This window comes from Kryptolebias marmoratus, linkage group LG14 (assembly GCF_001649575.2).
Source record: "Kryptolebias marmoratus isolate JLee-2015 linkage group LG14, ASM164957v2, whole genome shotgun sequence".
NCBI lineage: Eukaryota > Metazoa > Chordata > Actinopteri > Cyprinodontiformes > Rivulidae > Kryptolebias > Kryptolebias marmoratus.
The window spans coordinates 4,418,484-4,434,222 of NC_051443.1; the positions used below are offsets into that span (position 1 = coordinate 4,418,484).

Here is a 15,739-nt window from a genome sequence, read left to right on the forward strand (position 1 = left end):
CATATCCTTAGTGCCTTTGAATTTCAGAAGGCCTGGGACCACCAAACTGTCATAAAACGCATCAGGGATGGCTTTGGCGAGCACATTCCAAAAGATGTCAGGTAAATCCCTTTATAACTTACTTTTTCTTTAAATTTATACCTAACATCACTATGCAATGAGAAATTTTAAAAACACAGTAAGTAATATCTAAATTTTAGCGAGTTATAGGCAAAAGCATTTTTGTTGGAATTTCTGTGATTCAATCATCAAACTCAGCTTAATCGTAAATTGACAAGTACACATGCCTACCCACTAACATAAGTGAAAAATAGTTGTGATACTCAGCGTAACTAGTTGTTTTTTGTCATGTTTTTCACAGCCTTCAGCTGCTTATGGCATGTGGCAATAAGTTGGTGTCTCCTAAGCTCCAGGAAGATCAGGAGCTGAATGGAATGCTAATTCATAAAGTTTATAAACCAAAGCCCTGTATGTGAGACCATCAAGAACACTTTTAGTAGGTTTTCTTTTTTACTTGTTCATGCTTATATTCCTGTTAAAAGTATGGAATGTCACAATTTATTTTTTCAAACACTTCTTAATGTTAGTGCTCTTTTTCATTTAAGTCTGACTCTGAAGACGAAAATGAAGCTACAAACAAACCTGTACGTATGTTCACCATTGATGACAAGAGTGACAATGATGTTGAATGTGTTGAAGTTGATGGTCCACAAGCAAGCATGGAAAGTCATGTTACCACAAGACCAGTTACAAGGTTTAGCAGTCGCTCTCAAAATCATCATGAAGGTGGCATTCCATGCACCACCAGCAATAATGAAGGTGGCCATGACATCAACCCTGATCCTGCCAGATCTGTGAAAAGGCAGAAAGGAAAGCAAGAAGATGGCCATTCTTCCATGAGTGGTCATAACAAAAGCTGCCTTGAGAGAAGTAATGCAAACCCTGGCACAAGACCTCATGATGATGACTATTCTTCATATTTAACACTTGTCGCAGCTATCTTTGATGAATCTTCAGATGACGATGAAATAAACATGGCTTTAATTGCCAGTATGGAAAGTCAACTGTGAGTACCACACATACAATTTGAAACAGAAAACATAAAGATAATTTGTACAATAATGTACATAGATAAAGTTAGAAGATAAAAGTAACATTATTGTCTACATATTTTGAATAAATTAGTTGATGAATACAGTTCCTATAAAACATGGTTTGCTACGGATTTTTAATATTTCTATTTTGACTGTCTTTTTAGTACAGAAAATGTTCCTGTTCAGGAGATACTGCTAGATCTGTCAAGCAAAATTAACCCTCAGCACCAGTGCAAGTTCAACATAAATCGCTCTGCATTCTGGGAAGGAGCCTTGTGAGGTTTTCGACGAGCATCTTATGACCCTAACTCCATGATCTATGTGAAGTTCTCAGATGACATGGGGAGGAATGAAGAAGGAGTTGATCTTGGTGGGCCACGAAGGGAGTTCTTGAGGTTGCTAATGGAGACCATTGCTATTTCCCCCATGTTTGAGGGAAAGCAAAACAACAGGAACTTGGCTCTTAACAGTGCTGGTAATTATTCCCATACAAGATCTCTCAGCCTTTTTAGGATGGTTTTGACATTATCCTTTAGCACATTTAATTTGTCATAAAACTTTGAAGTTTTTCTCTATTTAACATTTTATTTAATTTTTTTGTTTTGCAGCTCTAAGAGATGACTGGTACTACCTAGCTGGAAAAGCCATTGCAGTGAGCTTGGTGCACGGTGGTCCTCCACCAAAATTCTTCTCACCAACACCTTTTTCTCTGCTTGTGTATGGTTCTGCTAAACCAGTTCTTGATGACATTGCAGATACAGAACTTCTAGAAAAAGTCAAAAAGGTCAGTTATATAAGTTAACTTAAAACATTTCAAATACATTTTGTATAAAAATGTCCTGAATAAAGGCAAGCTGTTACTTGCCAATGCCGCTGAGATGCAAAAATCTGTGCAATCATCTCATCTAGTAAGTCCAAAGGTTTACTCTACTCCTGGTAGATTGTACCTTTGCAGCCTCAGCATCATCAGTAAATACATGTTCTATTTCTGTGCATCTATGCTCATCACACATACATTCATGTAGTAGCACAGATGTTTATTTGAAATACAAAAGTGTACAGGTTTAATATAATATCAATTAATGTAGCCTTCTTTCACACCAGTATGCTTTAAAAAATAAAAATAAAGTCTGAAAATTTGTTTTTAAAATCTAGTACTTACTTGGCTAGCCATTAGTTTAATCTGGAGGAAGTTTTCTTTCCAGTCTGTGCTCGATGACAGATTTCAATGATAATGTTCAAAACATTAATAGCTTTTTGAAAAAACATTGCTTCCAAAATGACTAGACTATCCTTGTAAGATAAGAATGTTAAAAATATTCATATTTTAGAATCTGCCTAATGTCACGACTATATTAAGATGGTCCGTCAAATTTGCAGATTGTTTCACTGCTTTCAGGTTGTCAGTAATTATTTGTGTTATTGTGTAAATATGAGTCTGGAAACATTTCACCACTGCTGTGCTATTAAATTTGCTTTTCAAATGTTTTATTTTATTCAGCCCAATATGCATACTGCTGTTGCCCTTTTTACAGTTTTTGTTGTTTGAAATCAACCACAATACAACAAATGTAGACAACAAAATGCATATTCCTTAATTTTCACTTTTTAGAACTGTGTATTTCAACTACAAGGAGCCCATCACCACACTTCATGTAATTTTCTGTTTCTACATATACATTACAAGACTAAACAATAACTAGTAAACTATGTGACTGACTTACTAACAAACATTTGCTGCTCCTCATGATGCTAGGTATGTGAAAGTACTACCCTTGAGGACCTTGAAAAGTCAGAGGCACCTCTGCTTGACTACTTGGCCAATGCTGGATGTCTAAGGCCTATGCAGTCAATAAGAGACAGGGATCTGCTGGTGCATGACATTGTCATGTTTCAGGTTATCCACAGAGTTCAAGGTCCTTTCCACAAGTATTATTATAGCTGTTTATAGACAGGTTAACCAAACAGGGCTATGGGTTGCATGCATCAATCTCATAAATTAATAACTATACATATGTATATGTTTGTGATTGTGTTTCAAAGTCAGAAAACCAAACTGTATTTTAAAGGTATTTACAACCCCAGGCTAAACTCTCAAATGTATATTCTTTGTTCTTTTTACAGATTCTGTGAAGGACTGAAAACACTTGGAGTTCTTGAGAAAATGCAAAGACATCCAGACAGCTTTCGCCCCCTGTTCTGCTATGAGCCCTGCAGATTGAGTGCTGACCAGATGGACAATCTCTTCAGCATTCGTCTTTCTCCAGAAGGGAGCAACAAGAGAGCTGCAGAGGAGAAAGTTGTTACATTTTGGAGAGATTATCTCCAGGATGCAGAAGGTAGATGTTTAAAAAAACAGTGAAATGATGTTTATAATTTTGGTTTGCTAAATTTTATAGCAAAACAAACTGTACACTAAAAATATATCTAAGACCTACTTCTTGGACAGTACCTTGAGATAAATGAGACAGCCTGATTACTGATGTAACTTGTTCAGTGTTTCATTAATACACTTTAATAAGATATTTGACTTTTGTTGTGCCAACTGACATTTTTTTCTTTTGTCTCTTTTTTTTTGTCTGTTTTGGAAGAAGAAGATGAAGAAGGTCCAAACAAACTCCAGAAGATACTGGCATTTGCAACAGCAGCATCTGAGGTGCCACCAATTGGGTTTTCCCCAACTCCTTCTGTCCAGTTTATCCTTAAAGATGATGACTTCTCGTCAGTGTTCCCAATGGCCAACACATGTATTAACTGCATCAAACTACCACTTCATACATCATACCAGGTGTTCAAAGAAAAGTTTGACTTTGCATTAGGAAATACTTACGGATTTGGCAGGGCATAAATATATTATGTGCTGTAAGTATTTCAGTTCATATTTTCCTCATGTTGTAGACAGTTTCAGAAAATGGTTTTAAATCAGTTGTCAGAATTATTAATGCCCACTGTTAAAGGCAGAGTAATGATGTTTTCGTCTGTACCTTTATCAAAATATCTTATGAACCAGTGGAGGGATTTGTACGAAAAAGGATTAGGGCCACTGAAAAGAAAAAATGAATTCTGACTTTAATCTCAAATGTCTGAAATAAAAACTCGGAATTCAGTCTATTTTCTCAGAATTAGGAAAAAGTCATAATTCTGATATTAAAGTCAGAATTGTTTTTTTTTTTTCCAGTGGCCCTAATCCTCTTTCGAAGATTTGAATGAAACTTTTAAATAATACATTTTGGAAGAACATCTATATCTTATTTACTTTTTGAGTCAGGCCCATTTAAGATGGCCACACTTGCTGGCATGGCTGGATGTGCTAAGCAGCCTTAAATGACTCAACACTTTTTGCAGGTATGAAAACAAAATTTGGTGTGGTGATATGTAAGACTAATCCCCAACATCTATTCAAAGCATTAACTGAAAGAGCAAGATCTGTTCTCAATACTTTGCAATCAACAATTTGAGTCAATTTTGTTAGCAAAATATCTCATGAACCAGTTGCATGAAATTTAATCAAACCTGAGAAAAATTATCATGTAGAACTGCAACTGAATTAAGTTGAGTCAACCCAATTCAAAATAGCTGCCACAGTCATATCTCACGATGTGTGACAATGTCAGGAGTATGTATTGAGGATGACTAGTGACTACCATATAAACTTCAATATCTGCAATTTTGCTTAGATTATAGCCATTGTTATTAAAGATAAATTAGCTATGGCTGCAATCTTGATTTGTGTTGACTGCAACCTACAATAAGTTGTAGATGTGTATGCAGTGATTCAATTCAGGGTGTTTTATTGAAATTGGTTTGGTAATTTGAGATACATTTTTTTCTATTTAAAAAAAAAAAAATCTTTAAAACAGACGTTTTAGGTAAAGATGTTAGTCAGTTAGTGCTCTGAATATATTTTGAGGATTAGTCTTACATATTAACACACCAAATTTAGTTTTCATATCTGAAAAAAGGCTGTTTAGCACGTACAGCCCTTCCAGCAAGTGTGGCCATTTTAAATAATCTTTAAAAAATAAATAAGATATACTTTATTCTTCCAAAACTGAATTTCTAAGAGTTTCATTCAAATCTGTCCACTGGTCCATAAGATATTTTGCTAAAGGTACAGACAGAAAAATACGCTTTAACTGACCCAAAATTATTTGGTTTTATATTTTGAAAGTCTTAAAAGTCATAAAAGTAGAAGCTGTGGTGTTCATACCAGCTGTTTGGTCTAGTCTTAATCAAATATTAGCCAGCTAAGAGGCAAAGTTACTTGTAATGGCTCACCTAGTTCAAATTCTGCTTTTCTGTTCTTAAAAAAATTGCAAACTTTTACATTGAAACTCATTTATTTTATTATTTGGTCAATAAGACATTCATTGCAGAGAAAGCACAAGAGAAAAGAAAATATCTATTCCATGGTTCCCATCATTTTCTAATGGGTTGACTTGGTGGATACGGTTCAGTGTGGTCTCATTAATGGCTAAATCAATATCTGGAACTACAATATTATTATTGGTTGGAGTCTCAGGGAATGGTCTTTGTTCAACAATGCCATAATAGTTACTAAAAATGTCATTTATAACTGGCTGGATTCCAATGTTATTTATGACACCTGTGTGCCACAGCTGTAGAGGTGTTTGGCTCCTTTGTGTAGAGAGACCATGGTTGTTCCATTGATTAATAAATTCTGTTACTGACTGTTCAATTCTTGGCAAATAAACATAATGCAGACAGAAAAGATGTTGTTCATTCAACGAATCAAGTATGCCGTGTTCTTCCATAAAGTTAAAAATGTGTATGAAGTGTCTCAAAACAACTCTATTGAGTTCAGCCCAGAGTCTCTCGATTCTTTGGTTGTGTACTGAAACACCAGTGATCACACTGTTTAATCCTCTTCTTTCCAACATAAACCGGGCAACTTGTACATTTTCCATACCATGATCACATCTGACTCTTAAAGGCAATCCAAAGTTCTCTACACCTTCCAAAAACAAGGACAAGACACTTGAGGCTATTATTTGATAGGCATCGTAAATAGATAATAGTCCGGCTGAAACCATCCACACAGCCATGCAGAACCATTGTCCACCTAACCAGTTTATGGTTGCCGTGAAAATGCCTGTGAGGAAATAAAGACCATAGTCATTTATCTTTTATTAATACTAACAAATGTGTGTGTGTGTGTATGTGTATGTATATATATAAGGGTGCAATAATATATGTATCTGTCAATATCTGTACAATACATGTATCTGTATTGAATCGTTCAATACACACAATGTATCGAACAATACAGATTTTTTAAAATTTATTTTACCAGCTTGTCTTCTGAAGATGCACTGTGTTGAAGGCTCAGTGGATCTGTGTTCGACTACTCCACCTAGGCTGCAATGTTGAGCGCAGATCCACTGAGAAACGTGCTGTTTCAGCAACATTTAATTTAAAAATGTGTACGTTTGCGGTTAGGCAAATGTTCATTATTTAATAAGCACTGTACTGAACGGTTTGAAACATATTTATTGTTGCACCCCTATTATATACATATGAAATTAGAGAGTTTAGGTTTCTAAGCAACTTGAATGTTTATTTGTCAGCTGTCTATAGGTGATACATGCTTACCATAATTGATTGGGGCCCTGAACACAGTAAGTCCTTCGATGTATTGCATGGCGTCGTCTTAATGACCTGGCAATGAGGTAAACTTGGCACAGGCTCTGTCTGACTCGCCAACGCTGAATTCTTATTCCACGTGATCTGAGGCTACCAAGTATATATGTTTCACCTGCATTGGGAGTATTCCGAAGTATGCTGGTGACTATACTGTCCAGCTCTTCATTAGATAGTAATGCATATGATAATGTCTCAATTCCAAGAGTTTGTCTGTGTCTGTATAACGTTCTTGAACTAATTCCAAAGCATGATGCAATCCTCTGCCATGTCATCCCAATGGATACACAATGTGCAATCTGTTCAGCTTCAATTACATATCTGGGACGTCCAGGGTGTCCATTTAATGTTGTTGGGGGTGTGAAAAAAGTAGTCACATCAGTGGATCCTTGCCTGGTTGAATATTCAATTAGCAAATTTTGAAAACACATATAAAGAGATTCAAGTATGTTAATGACATATCTATTGGAAGGATCATATCTTGACACAGCAGCAATAAATGCTGAAACTGTTCGTGAATGGTCATCAAGCTGTCTATAAAGCCTCGTCTGGATGACAGCGTTTAACTCCTCTCTTTGAAGCGACTCAATGCATTGTAAGGCACTTCTAAAAAAACTTGCAACAACTTCTTCGTTGTTTTTAACATGTTGGGAAAAAAACTGAACATGAAAAACACAGAGGAAAAAAATAATGTTCATGATTTTGTAAGTCAACGTTTTCTCCTGAGAGCGACAGAAATGTGACACGGCTGCCAGGAAGGAAACAGAGATGCTAAGCGCGAGTCCAGCGTGTCCCCATCTGGAGCTGGAGCTGTAGCGGTTAGCTGCTGCCCACCTGTTGCCGCCGAGTGGGACACGGTTCTGATCGTCTCTACCAAGGCTAAAATGTTTTGTAGCAATGCTGCTGCTTCTACAAGGCTCCCCGCAGGCTGTTGAGCAGACATCCGTGTGTTGAAAAAATGCGCGCTTAAAACACCAACTTCCGTTTCCTGTCAGATCTCCTTCCTTCCTTTTCATGTGAAACACCTTCCGTTTCAGACGAGATTTCACGTGTGTGTATGAGAGCTTTTCATATGTGTGTATGAGAGCTTTTCATATGTGTGTATGAACGGTATTTCAGAATTATGTCTTACCTGGCCTCCCATAGTCCAGAGCGACTGGTCGGCTTTAACGGGAGCAGCGCGGTCTGACGCGGAGGGGCGGAGGTATCCGCCCCGCCTCTCCGCCCCGCCTCTCCGCCCCGCTCATTACCGATGCGGCCACCCAGAGCTCACACAGAGGCGGCGGAGCTCCGAGCTTCTGCCGCCCCGATCAGAGAGCTGCGGGACTCCGGACCGGAGATACGCGGCGGAACGCTCCTCTCCGGGATTCTGACAGCTTTCCTCTTGAGTTTCATGCACCGGCTGAAGGGCGCCGTGTGATAGTTTGTGGACTTTTTGCGGATTCGCATTTGGAGATGTTTCAGACCAAGTAGAGAACTGGGACCAAGCTGGTTCTCCGTCTTCCCGGGGGACGCTGATTCTGGATTACATTTTGAACCAACACTTCGCCTTTCTCTGTGGACTACCGCACACCCGAGAGGACTGGCTGTGTCTCTAATGAAATATCTCTCTTCCGAATCAGCCGCGTATCGAATTAGCGAGCGGATTAGCGTTACCACCGACTCCAGAACCCGTCCCCCCGGTGCCGCGGTCTCTTTGCTGACCCCTCTGGACCCAGTTCGGCAGGCAAAGCGGCTCCCCGTCCGAGTTCTCAAGATGTTGACCGCGCACACCGGACACTTGCTCCACCCGGAATATTTACAGCCCCTCACGTCCGCACCAGTTAGCATCGAGGTATTTGTTTATGGACTTTTTACGCTTTGATTATAAACAGCGGGCTGCTTTGATCTGCGGCAGAAACGAAGACATGAAAAAGATCAAACGGCGTGCAATCTTTGAAGATGAAGGGTTAGCTTTCTTGTTTCATGTCAGAGGTATTGTCTTTGTCCCAGGGTGACACAAGTCAAAGTTTGACCGAAGATTGCAGAACAGGTCAGGCTTTTTCGCTCAAGTTACACAAAAAGTCAAAAGAATTAAGAACTAAATTTAAGCTTAAATTAATTAGCAGGCTTTTGTTGTTGTTGTTGATGGAGGGGACTTTTTTTTCCAAAGTAGTTTTACAAAAATTATATTGAAATGATTATTAGGACAAATCCTCTTTAAGCGTGAACTCGTCATCATAAATCTACAGTACCAGAGATGAAGTCTGGACAAAAACTGAACTAAAACCTAAAGAGCAGATGATGTGCGCAATATGCTTTTTTATTATTATTGTTTTAACTCTGGTTTTTGAAAAGGTTCTGCTGTTTCTCCTCTGTTTTTTTGTCTTCAGCAGCGCAGGGGAAATGTTTTTACCACTGTATTTTTGGCCATTCTGTTTGTTAGCAAAATATCTCATAAATCACTGGATGGAGTTTATTGAAACTTTCAAAAAGTAATCATTGGATGGACATCTATAATTGACTGACCTTTGAAGTCAACCTAATTCAAGATGTCCGCCACACCAGATCACTCTTTGCAAACATGAAAATTACTATAACCCACCCAGGTTTAAAGATATTGAGCTAAAATGTTTTATTTCAATGACCGAGTCTGATCCCCATCGCATATTCTGAGCACTAACTGGTCGTACGAGACCTGTGTTTTAAACTTTCCATTAATTATTAGGAGTTGTGTCTGTCTGTTAGCAAAATATCCCTTAAACCACAGAACAAATTTTAATGAAACTTATAGACAGTAATCATTGGGTTGACATATATAATTGATTACCTTTTTGGGTCAACTCGATTTAAGATGTGTGTCACAGCCAAATGACTGTAAAAAACACAAAAAATGACTAACTAAGCCATTTTTTTTTACAGATTTTGAGCTAAAATCTGGTGTAGTAATAGCTGATTATCATCTCTAACACATATGTCAAGCTCAACAGATTGCATGACCTTTTTGAATAAAACCTTGGCATTACTGTTGGAGTCACCACTGTTTGTCTGTTAGCAAAATATCTGATAACCCACTGGAAGGATTTCAGTGAAACTCTAAGAAAGTAATTAATGGCTCTACATCTACAACTGATTACCTTTTGGAGTCAACACAATTTCAGACAACTGCTACATTTCATAACGTAAGATGATCGTAGTCTAAAACACTGGCTTAAAAGGGCTGCAGGCATTTCTTTAAGAAATGCTAGGTCTTTTCTCTCACTTTTTTTTTTTAACAAATCAGTAAGTTAATATGTGTAACCACGAATGCCCACAGATTAGAGAGCTCAAAATTAACCCAAATCTCTTGCTCTGTTATAGCTGGATGCTAAGAAGAGTCCACTGGCTTTGTTGGCTCAGACCTGCTCTCAGATTGGTAAACCGGACCCTCCATCTTCTTCCAAGCTGGGCTCGTCCTGCAGTCAAGGTGACAAGGAGTCCAGCAATCGTTCGTCCTCTTCCAGCCTAAAGCTAGGGGAGCACCGCCCCTCCCTGGAGGACAAATCCAGCTTCAAACCCTACAACAAAGGCAGCGGAGACTCTCGCAGAGATGGAGTCACCAGCAGCAGCTCCAGCGGGGAGAAAGTTGGGTTCAGGGCACCCAGCAGCAATAACGCTACCACGAATGCAAACTCGAGCAGTGGGCAGCAGCCCTACCCACCCCACCCTGCCTCGCCCGGCTCCAGAGTCAGCAGCTCCCCTTCAGGGCACACTCAGCAGCAGCAACATCACAAACGGAGCCAGTCTCCTAGGGGACAGTCCATCTCGCAGTCCCACACTTCCACCAGTGAACCCACATGTGAGCAGAGCAGTCCTGTCAGCAATAATAATGTTACCAATCCGAAAAAAGAGGCCGATTTAACCAAGGCCAGCTCTGACGGCGCGCACCACGCCAACTCCCGCCATGTTCGTGCTACGACCAACTGTAGCAACAGCAGCTCTGACGGTGGCTCCAACCACGACGACGGGAAAGCAGAGACTGTCCAGCCGAGCCTCGGACCTGGACATATTACACCAATTTCTCCCTATAAGAGCCAGTCGCTCTTTCCCCTTCCCTCCTCTAACATGGGCTACCACGGATCTGTCATGGCGGGGTACGCAGGCTACCCATCGCAGTTTGTCCCAGGACTGGACCCATCCAAATCAAGCCTCAGCATGAGCAGCATGGGAGGAAAGCACCCGAGCTCCAGCCCTCTCACCGGCGCCTCCCCTCCTTCTTTCATGCAGGGTTTATGCAGGGACCCTTACTGCCTCAGCTATCCGGGTGTGTCCCACCTCGGTGGAAGCAACTGCAACTCCTGCATCCACGACCCTTCACCCACCCTGAAGCCAAGTTTCCCCCTGGTGTACCCCTCCCATCCACTTCATCCCCTGTCATCCAGTGTGTCCCCCTCTCTCTCTCATCCACTCTACACGTATGGTTTCATGCTCCCCAATGACCCCCTCCCCCACGCCTGCAATTGGGTGTCAGCCGGAGGGCCGTGTGACAAGCGTTTTGCCACCTCAGATGAACTCCTGGCTCACCTCCGGACCCACACGGCTCTGCCTGCGGGGATGGACAGTAAGCTGCTCTCTGTTTCCTCCTCTGGACCCACCTCCTGCCACCTTCACCTCCCACACCAGAGCAGCCCGGGCTCCATGCCCAGCTCTCTGTCTCTCAGGGCTCCTCCCAGCTTGGGCTTAGCTCGCTATCACCCCTACAGTAAGGTTCATCTACCTTCTGGACCTTCCTCCATCTCCCTGCACTCTCTGCCTACCACAGGTCCATACTACCCTCATTACGCTCTCTACAGTCAGAGACTTGGGTCATCTATTGGATACCAGTAGAGTACGTTCACATTTGTAGAAATGGTTTGAGAATTTGTTTTTTTTTTTTGGGGGGGGGGATTCAAATCATCTTTCATTGCAGAAAGTTGGGTGAGAAATCTGGAACAGCTGTCATGAGTCTGTTAAATGGGAATCTGCAGCTGATTGGCGTAACTTAGCATGACCAAAAGAAAAGCTGTGAAAATTTCAGCTACCAGCACATTCACAGTTCAAATGAAATGTTGTTTAATTTAAATAAAAAAGGAGATAGGAACTTATTGTATTGCCATATAATTGGGGACTGGTTTCCTTTTGGTTTAAGGTTAGATCCCACTGGGCTGCAGCTGTTCGAGACTAGTTGCCTCAAAATTGCAAGAAAACAGACAGATTTTCAGCTGAACTCTGTTTGTGACCAGCGAGCCATGTGGCCAGATATTGCAATTTTATTTATTTTTTAAATCTCAGCTTATGTCTGTGTGCACAGCTTGCAAAACTGTACTCTAAGCTGTGCACGTTATTTAGTTGCCCACCTCATTCGGCTTCGTACCGTCCTCTGCAGCCACCCCCACGTGTGTGATTTATTCGGCTGGAATACACTTTTAAAATGAAGATAGGCAGATCTGGACAAGTTTGGACAATTATTTCTCATCAACATAGTTTTTTAGAACTGGGCACGTTTTCCGTCCTGAGGAAAGCCCCCTATGCCGGTGTCAAAATACCAAGAAGCGACGAGCAGATCGATTCAGAGTCATACTAATGTTGGTATTATATTTAAATAACTACTAGTGTGATATGATACTTTAGTTTGTTTCTTCACTTGCTTTAAATAAAACAGAAGTCCAATGAAAGAGTGAAAAAAAAGTTTTGTTATATTTTTTATTTCTGCACAAAACCAAAACCAAGAATAATGTCAATATTACAACACATGATACTGGTTTAATTTTTCCAAATTCAGTAGTTACAGTAGCATATGTTTTTTGTTTGCTTTAAAACAGTGGTTAAAATCCGTCCTTGGTTTTAAAATATAAATAATTAGCTAATTAACAGCGGAAAGCAAAAACCAGTTATTTAATACTTGTGAAAATATGTTCAGATTTATTTTACTGATGGTTAAAATAAATGACACACTGCCCTCCCTGTTGTAAAACTGTCCATTCTGAGCCAACCCCCCCCCCCATGCAAATGTTTTCGAGACATTTTGGAGACTTCGTAGCAAGTACCATTCGCAAACTGGTCTCCGACAACCGCAGCCCAATGAGATGCTGGTTTTTTTGGAAATTATCTGACTTGTATCCTTGAGCAAAATAATAGTTTAGTTTTTCATGGTAAGTTTTCTGTCTGTGTAAAATTGAAGGCTGTGCCCAAATGTTCCCCCTCTGTTGAAGCTAAGTTAGCTGGCTGTAGCTTCATATTTATCAGCAATGTGTAACTGCTCAATCACTTCCCTTCACTTGAAAATGACAACTCACATTCCCAGATAGGTTTTTTCTTGTTTCTTTGGTTTGAATGTGGCAAATTGCTGCTTCTTTTTGACATCAGACAAAATGTAAGCAGAATGATGGGATGAGTAAGATCAGTTAGATTTTTCTTTTCATTTTAACTATCACCTTTTATCACCTTTTTCTTTGTACCTTTTTATTATGTAGGCTTTAGACCTCACTAACATGGATCTTCTGTGTGGACATGTCTGCAGTAGATGAGATCTGCTGCCCCATGTTCCACATTAACTTGATAGATGGATTTCAAAAACCTCTTGAACAAGGATTTTCCCATTAAACAGTGATGATTTTGGGGATAAAAGCTGTGCGTGAATAGGGCTGGGCAAAATATTAAGTAAATCCAATATATTACGAGTTTTCCCTTTTGTGCGATATTAAAATTGATATTATTGCAAGTATGGAGTATGAACCTTAAGTGCTAGTTTTTAGCTTCTGCATCTAAATCAATGGCTCCTTTGAGATCGTACCTTCAATCTGTGATCGACACGTGTTTTCGACATCTTGGCGATCATCAGAAAGCAGAATGGTGGGTTGAAGTTCCCCCACCTTTTGATCAGCTCTTGGGAGGTAGTGACAAAGCAGAAATGGCTTTGAATGAAAGGGTAAACCGGGACAAGTATGACATAGTGATGACATGAAGTCTGTTATTTAAAACATAAGCAACCAGCCAGAGGATAATTTCCAAGAAAAATTAGGAGCAATAACAGCTAAAGGCTCCAGCATACTCCATCAGATGCCAAGAAGTCGGTTCGCAGTCATGTAGCTGTGACCTATTTGTTTTCGCACACACCTTTCATCGTCCACGAGACACTCGGATCAGAACTCCCAGGAAGCTCCTTCCTCATAAAGCGTTAAAACAGGTTTCTTCGTGCTGGCTTCTTAACTCTCTAGTACTTGTACAAAATTTTGCTTTTCTTACCCCGACCAGACGTGTTTATTAAACTGACTGAGACAGTCTCAGCTTTGAAGAGCCGCTTGTATCTCTGCGGTCTTTTTAAGTTCATAGGTTTCTAAGTTTTGCTGGAACAGTTGTAAAGATGGCTGTAATTTCTTACTGCCTTCAGCTGCTTCTTAGAGGACCAGTATACGCAAAATGACTCTATTAAAGCTCAGTCTTTTCCTCATAAACACACCTACAACAACTTCTGACCAATTACACAACACTCGGCGCTAACCCCTGTGAGGAAAAGTTCAGCCAGGGCCTTGTGTTGCAAAGCAACAGACAAGGCTGCTACGAGCACAAAATGACATAATTTTCATCTCACGACCACGTGACTGAGTGTTGACCTCGAGACTTCTCATGGAGAAGGCAAGCTGCTTAGCTGGAGTGACAGGAAGATTCGTGAGCTTGTTTTACTAAGAGCAGAAGATGATCAAACGAAACACAGAGCTCATCTGCCATCAATGTTTTGAACAGTATTGGGGAAATACCCAACACAGTTAATGCTCATAGTTCATGTTGGTGCTGCTGAGTTCTACGCCACTTTTCTTTGGTTCTGCCATCCCAGCTGCATGTTATGAAAGCACACACAGTCCCCTGATATAACCAGATCAGCCTGTGTCATATGGATGACAAATGAGCCATAAAGTGGAGTTTGTGTTTGTGTGTTTATTGCAAAACTATGATCTGAAAGGGGCTACTAGGAATTTAGCTTTGTCCCAGATGCTTCTAAAGCATCACAGCTCTCTTCCCCTCCCTTTCTGAAAACTGTCCAGCGGGCTGTGTGTTGATATTTTGGAAATCAAGGAAACTGCTTAGCTATTGTTGGCAAGCATTCAGAGACGGTAAATTATCAGGCAGGCAAAGTTTGAGAACCTGCATCCTAATTTTTCTTCTCTGATTTCAAGTAATTTTGGCTGTTGGATTGTATGAGAGGACAGCTGTACAGTTTGTTGTTTTAGCCCAATTCACCACTGTGTTAGGTTACAATATGGATTTAAACTTTATTACAGTGACTAAAGGAGCGTTTACAAATATCGCACTATACAGCATGTACCTATTGCCCAGCCCTATGTGTGTGATGGCTTTCAGCTGCAGCCCCAGTCACCTTTCCACTGCAGGAGACGCACATAATCTCAAACCAGCAAACGCCATCAGTCCCACTTTTCATGATGAGTTGCTTTGATTCATTTTGCTTGTTTTTACTGCTGAGGAGTTCTATTTATTTTAAATGAGATATCTGGCTTTAAATCCTCCCATATATTCTTTTTTTTTCCCCAGTCCTAGGAGCAGACCTGCTGGGAGCCAAAGGACTGGTGTTAGAAACGTGTCTTATAACTTCTTCTTGAGTGAATGCTGGGTTTTTTTTTTGGATTGTTTTTATTTTCACAGCAGATAAATGAAACTTGAGATGCAATATTTTTTTGTAATATCGGAGCACCCGTGTAGGGTGAGCTGATGAGAGGTGAGGTGATATTTTGGTAAATAAATCACACTGATGATGTGCATCTTGTCTTTATTTCTAATTTGATGGTTGTCAGACAATGAAGATTAAAGCCTTTGTTATTCACACTTTTTTGTTCTTTTTTTGCTATTTGAAGCAAATTAGCAGCCAAAACAATGTTTGGATATTATTGTTTTTTATTCATCAGTCATCTACCTGAAATTATTACGTCAGGTTTTTTAAGGTCAGCCTGCTGCGTTGTGAAGAATTGTGCAAT

At 40.0% G+C, this 15,739-nt stretch overlaps 2 protein-coding genes across 4 annotated transcripts; both read left to right on the plus strand.

Moving 5' to 3' along the window:
* LOC108244046 (G2/M phase-specific E3 ubiquitin-protein ligase-like) lies at positions 1 to 5,819 on the plus strand. 3 transcript variants are annotated; one of them, XM_037979277.1, is made up of 8 exons: positions 1 to 101; positions 362 to 496; positions 606 to 1,066; positions 1,259 to 1,569; positions 1,703 to 1,878; positions 2,851 to 3,023; positions 3,219 to 3,433; positions 3,686 to 5,819. In XM_037979277.1, the coding sequence occupies exons 4-8, from the start codon at positions 1,407 to 1,409 to the stop codon at positions 3,940 to 3,942; spliced, it is 984 nt and encodes a 327-aa protein (XP_037835205.1). In that variant the 5' UTR covers positions 1 to 101; positions 362 to 496; positions 606 to 1,066; positions 1,259 to 1,406; the 3' UTR covers positions 3,943 to 5,819. The 3 variants fall into 3 exon arrangements, 2 of the variants coding, with proteins under 2 accessions (XP_037835205.1, XP_037835206.1); XM_037979278.1 differs by having other exon boundaries at positions 3,689 to 5,819; XR_003039757.2 differs by lacking the exon at positions 2,851 to 3,023 and having other exon boundaries at positions 3,689 to 5,819.
* A 2,194-nt stretch (positions 5,820 to 8,013) lies between these two features.
* On the plus strand, positions 8,014 to 15,524 carry LOC108244063 (zinc finger protein 703-like). The gene is made up of 2 exons (XM_017429934.3): positions 8,014 to 8,589; positions 10,095 to 15,524. The coding sequence occupies exons 1-2, from the start codon at positions 8,353 to 8,355 to the stop codon at positions 11,598 to 11,600; spliced, it is 1,743 nt and encodes a 580-aa protein (XP_017285423.1). The 5' UTR covers positions 8,014 to 8,352; the 3' UTR covers positions 11,601 to 15,524.
* The last annotated feature ends 215 nt before the right edge of the window (positions 15,525 to 15,739 follow it).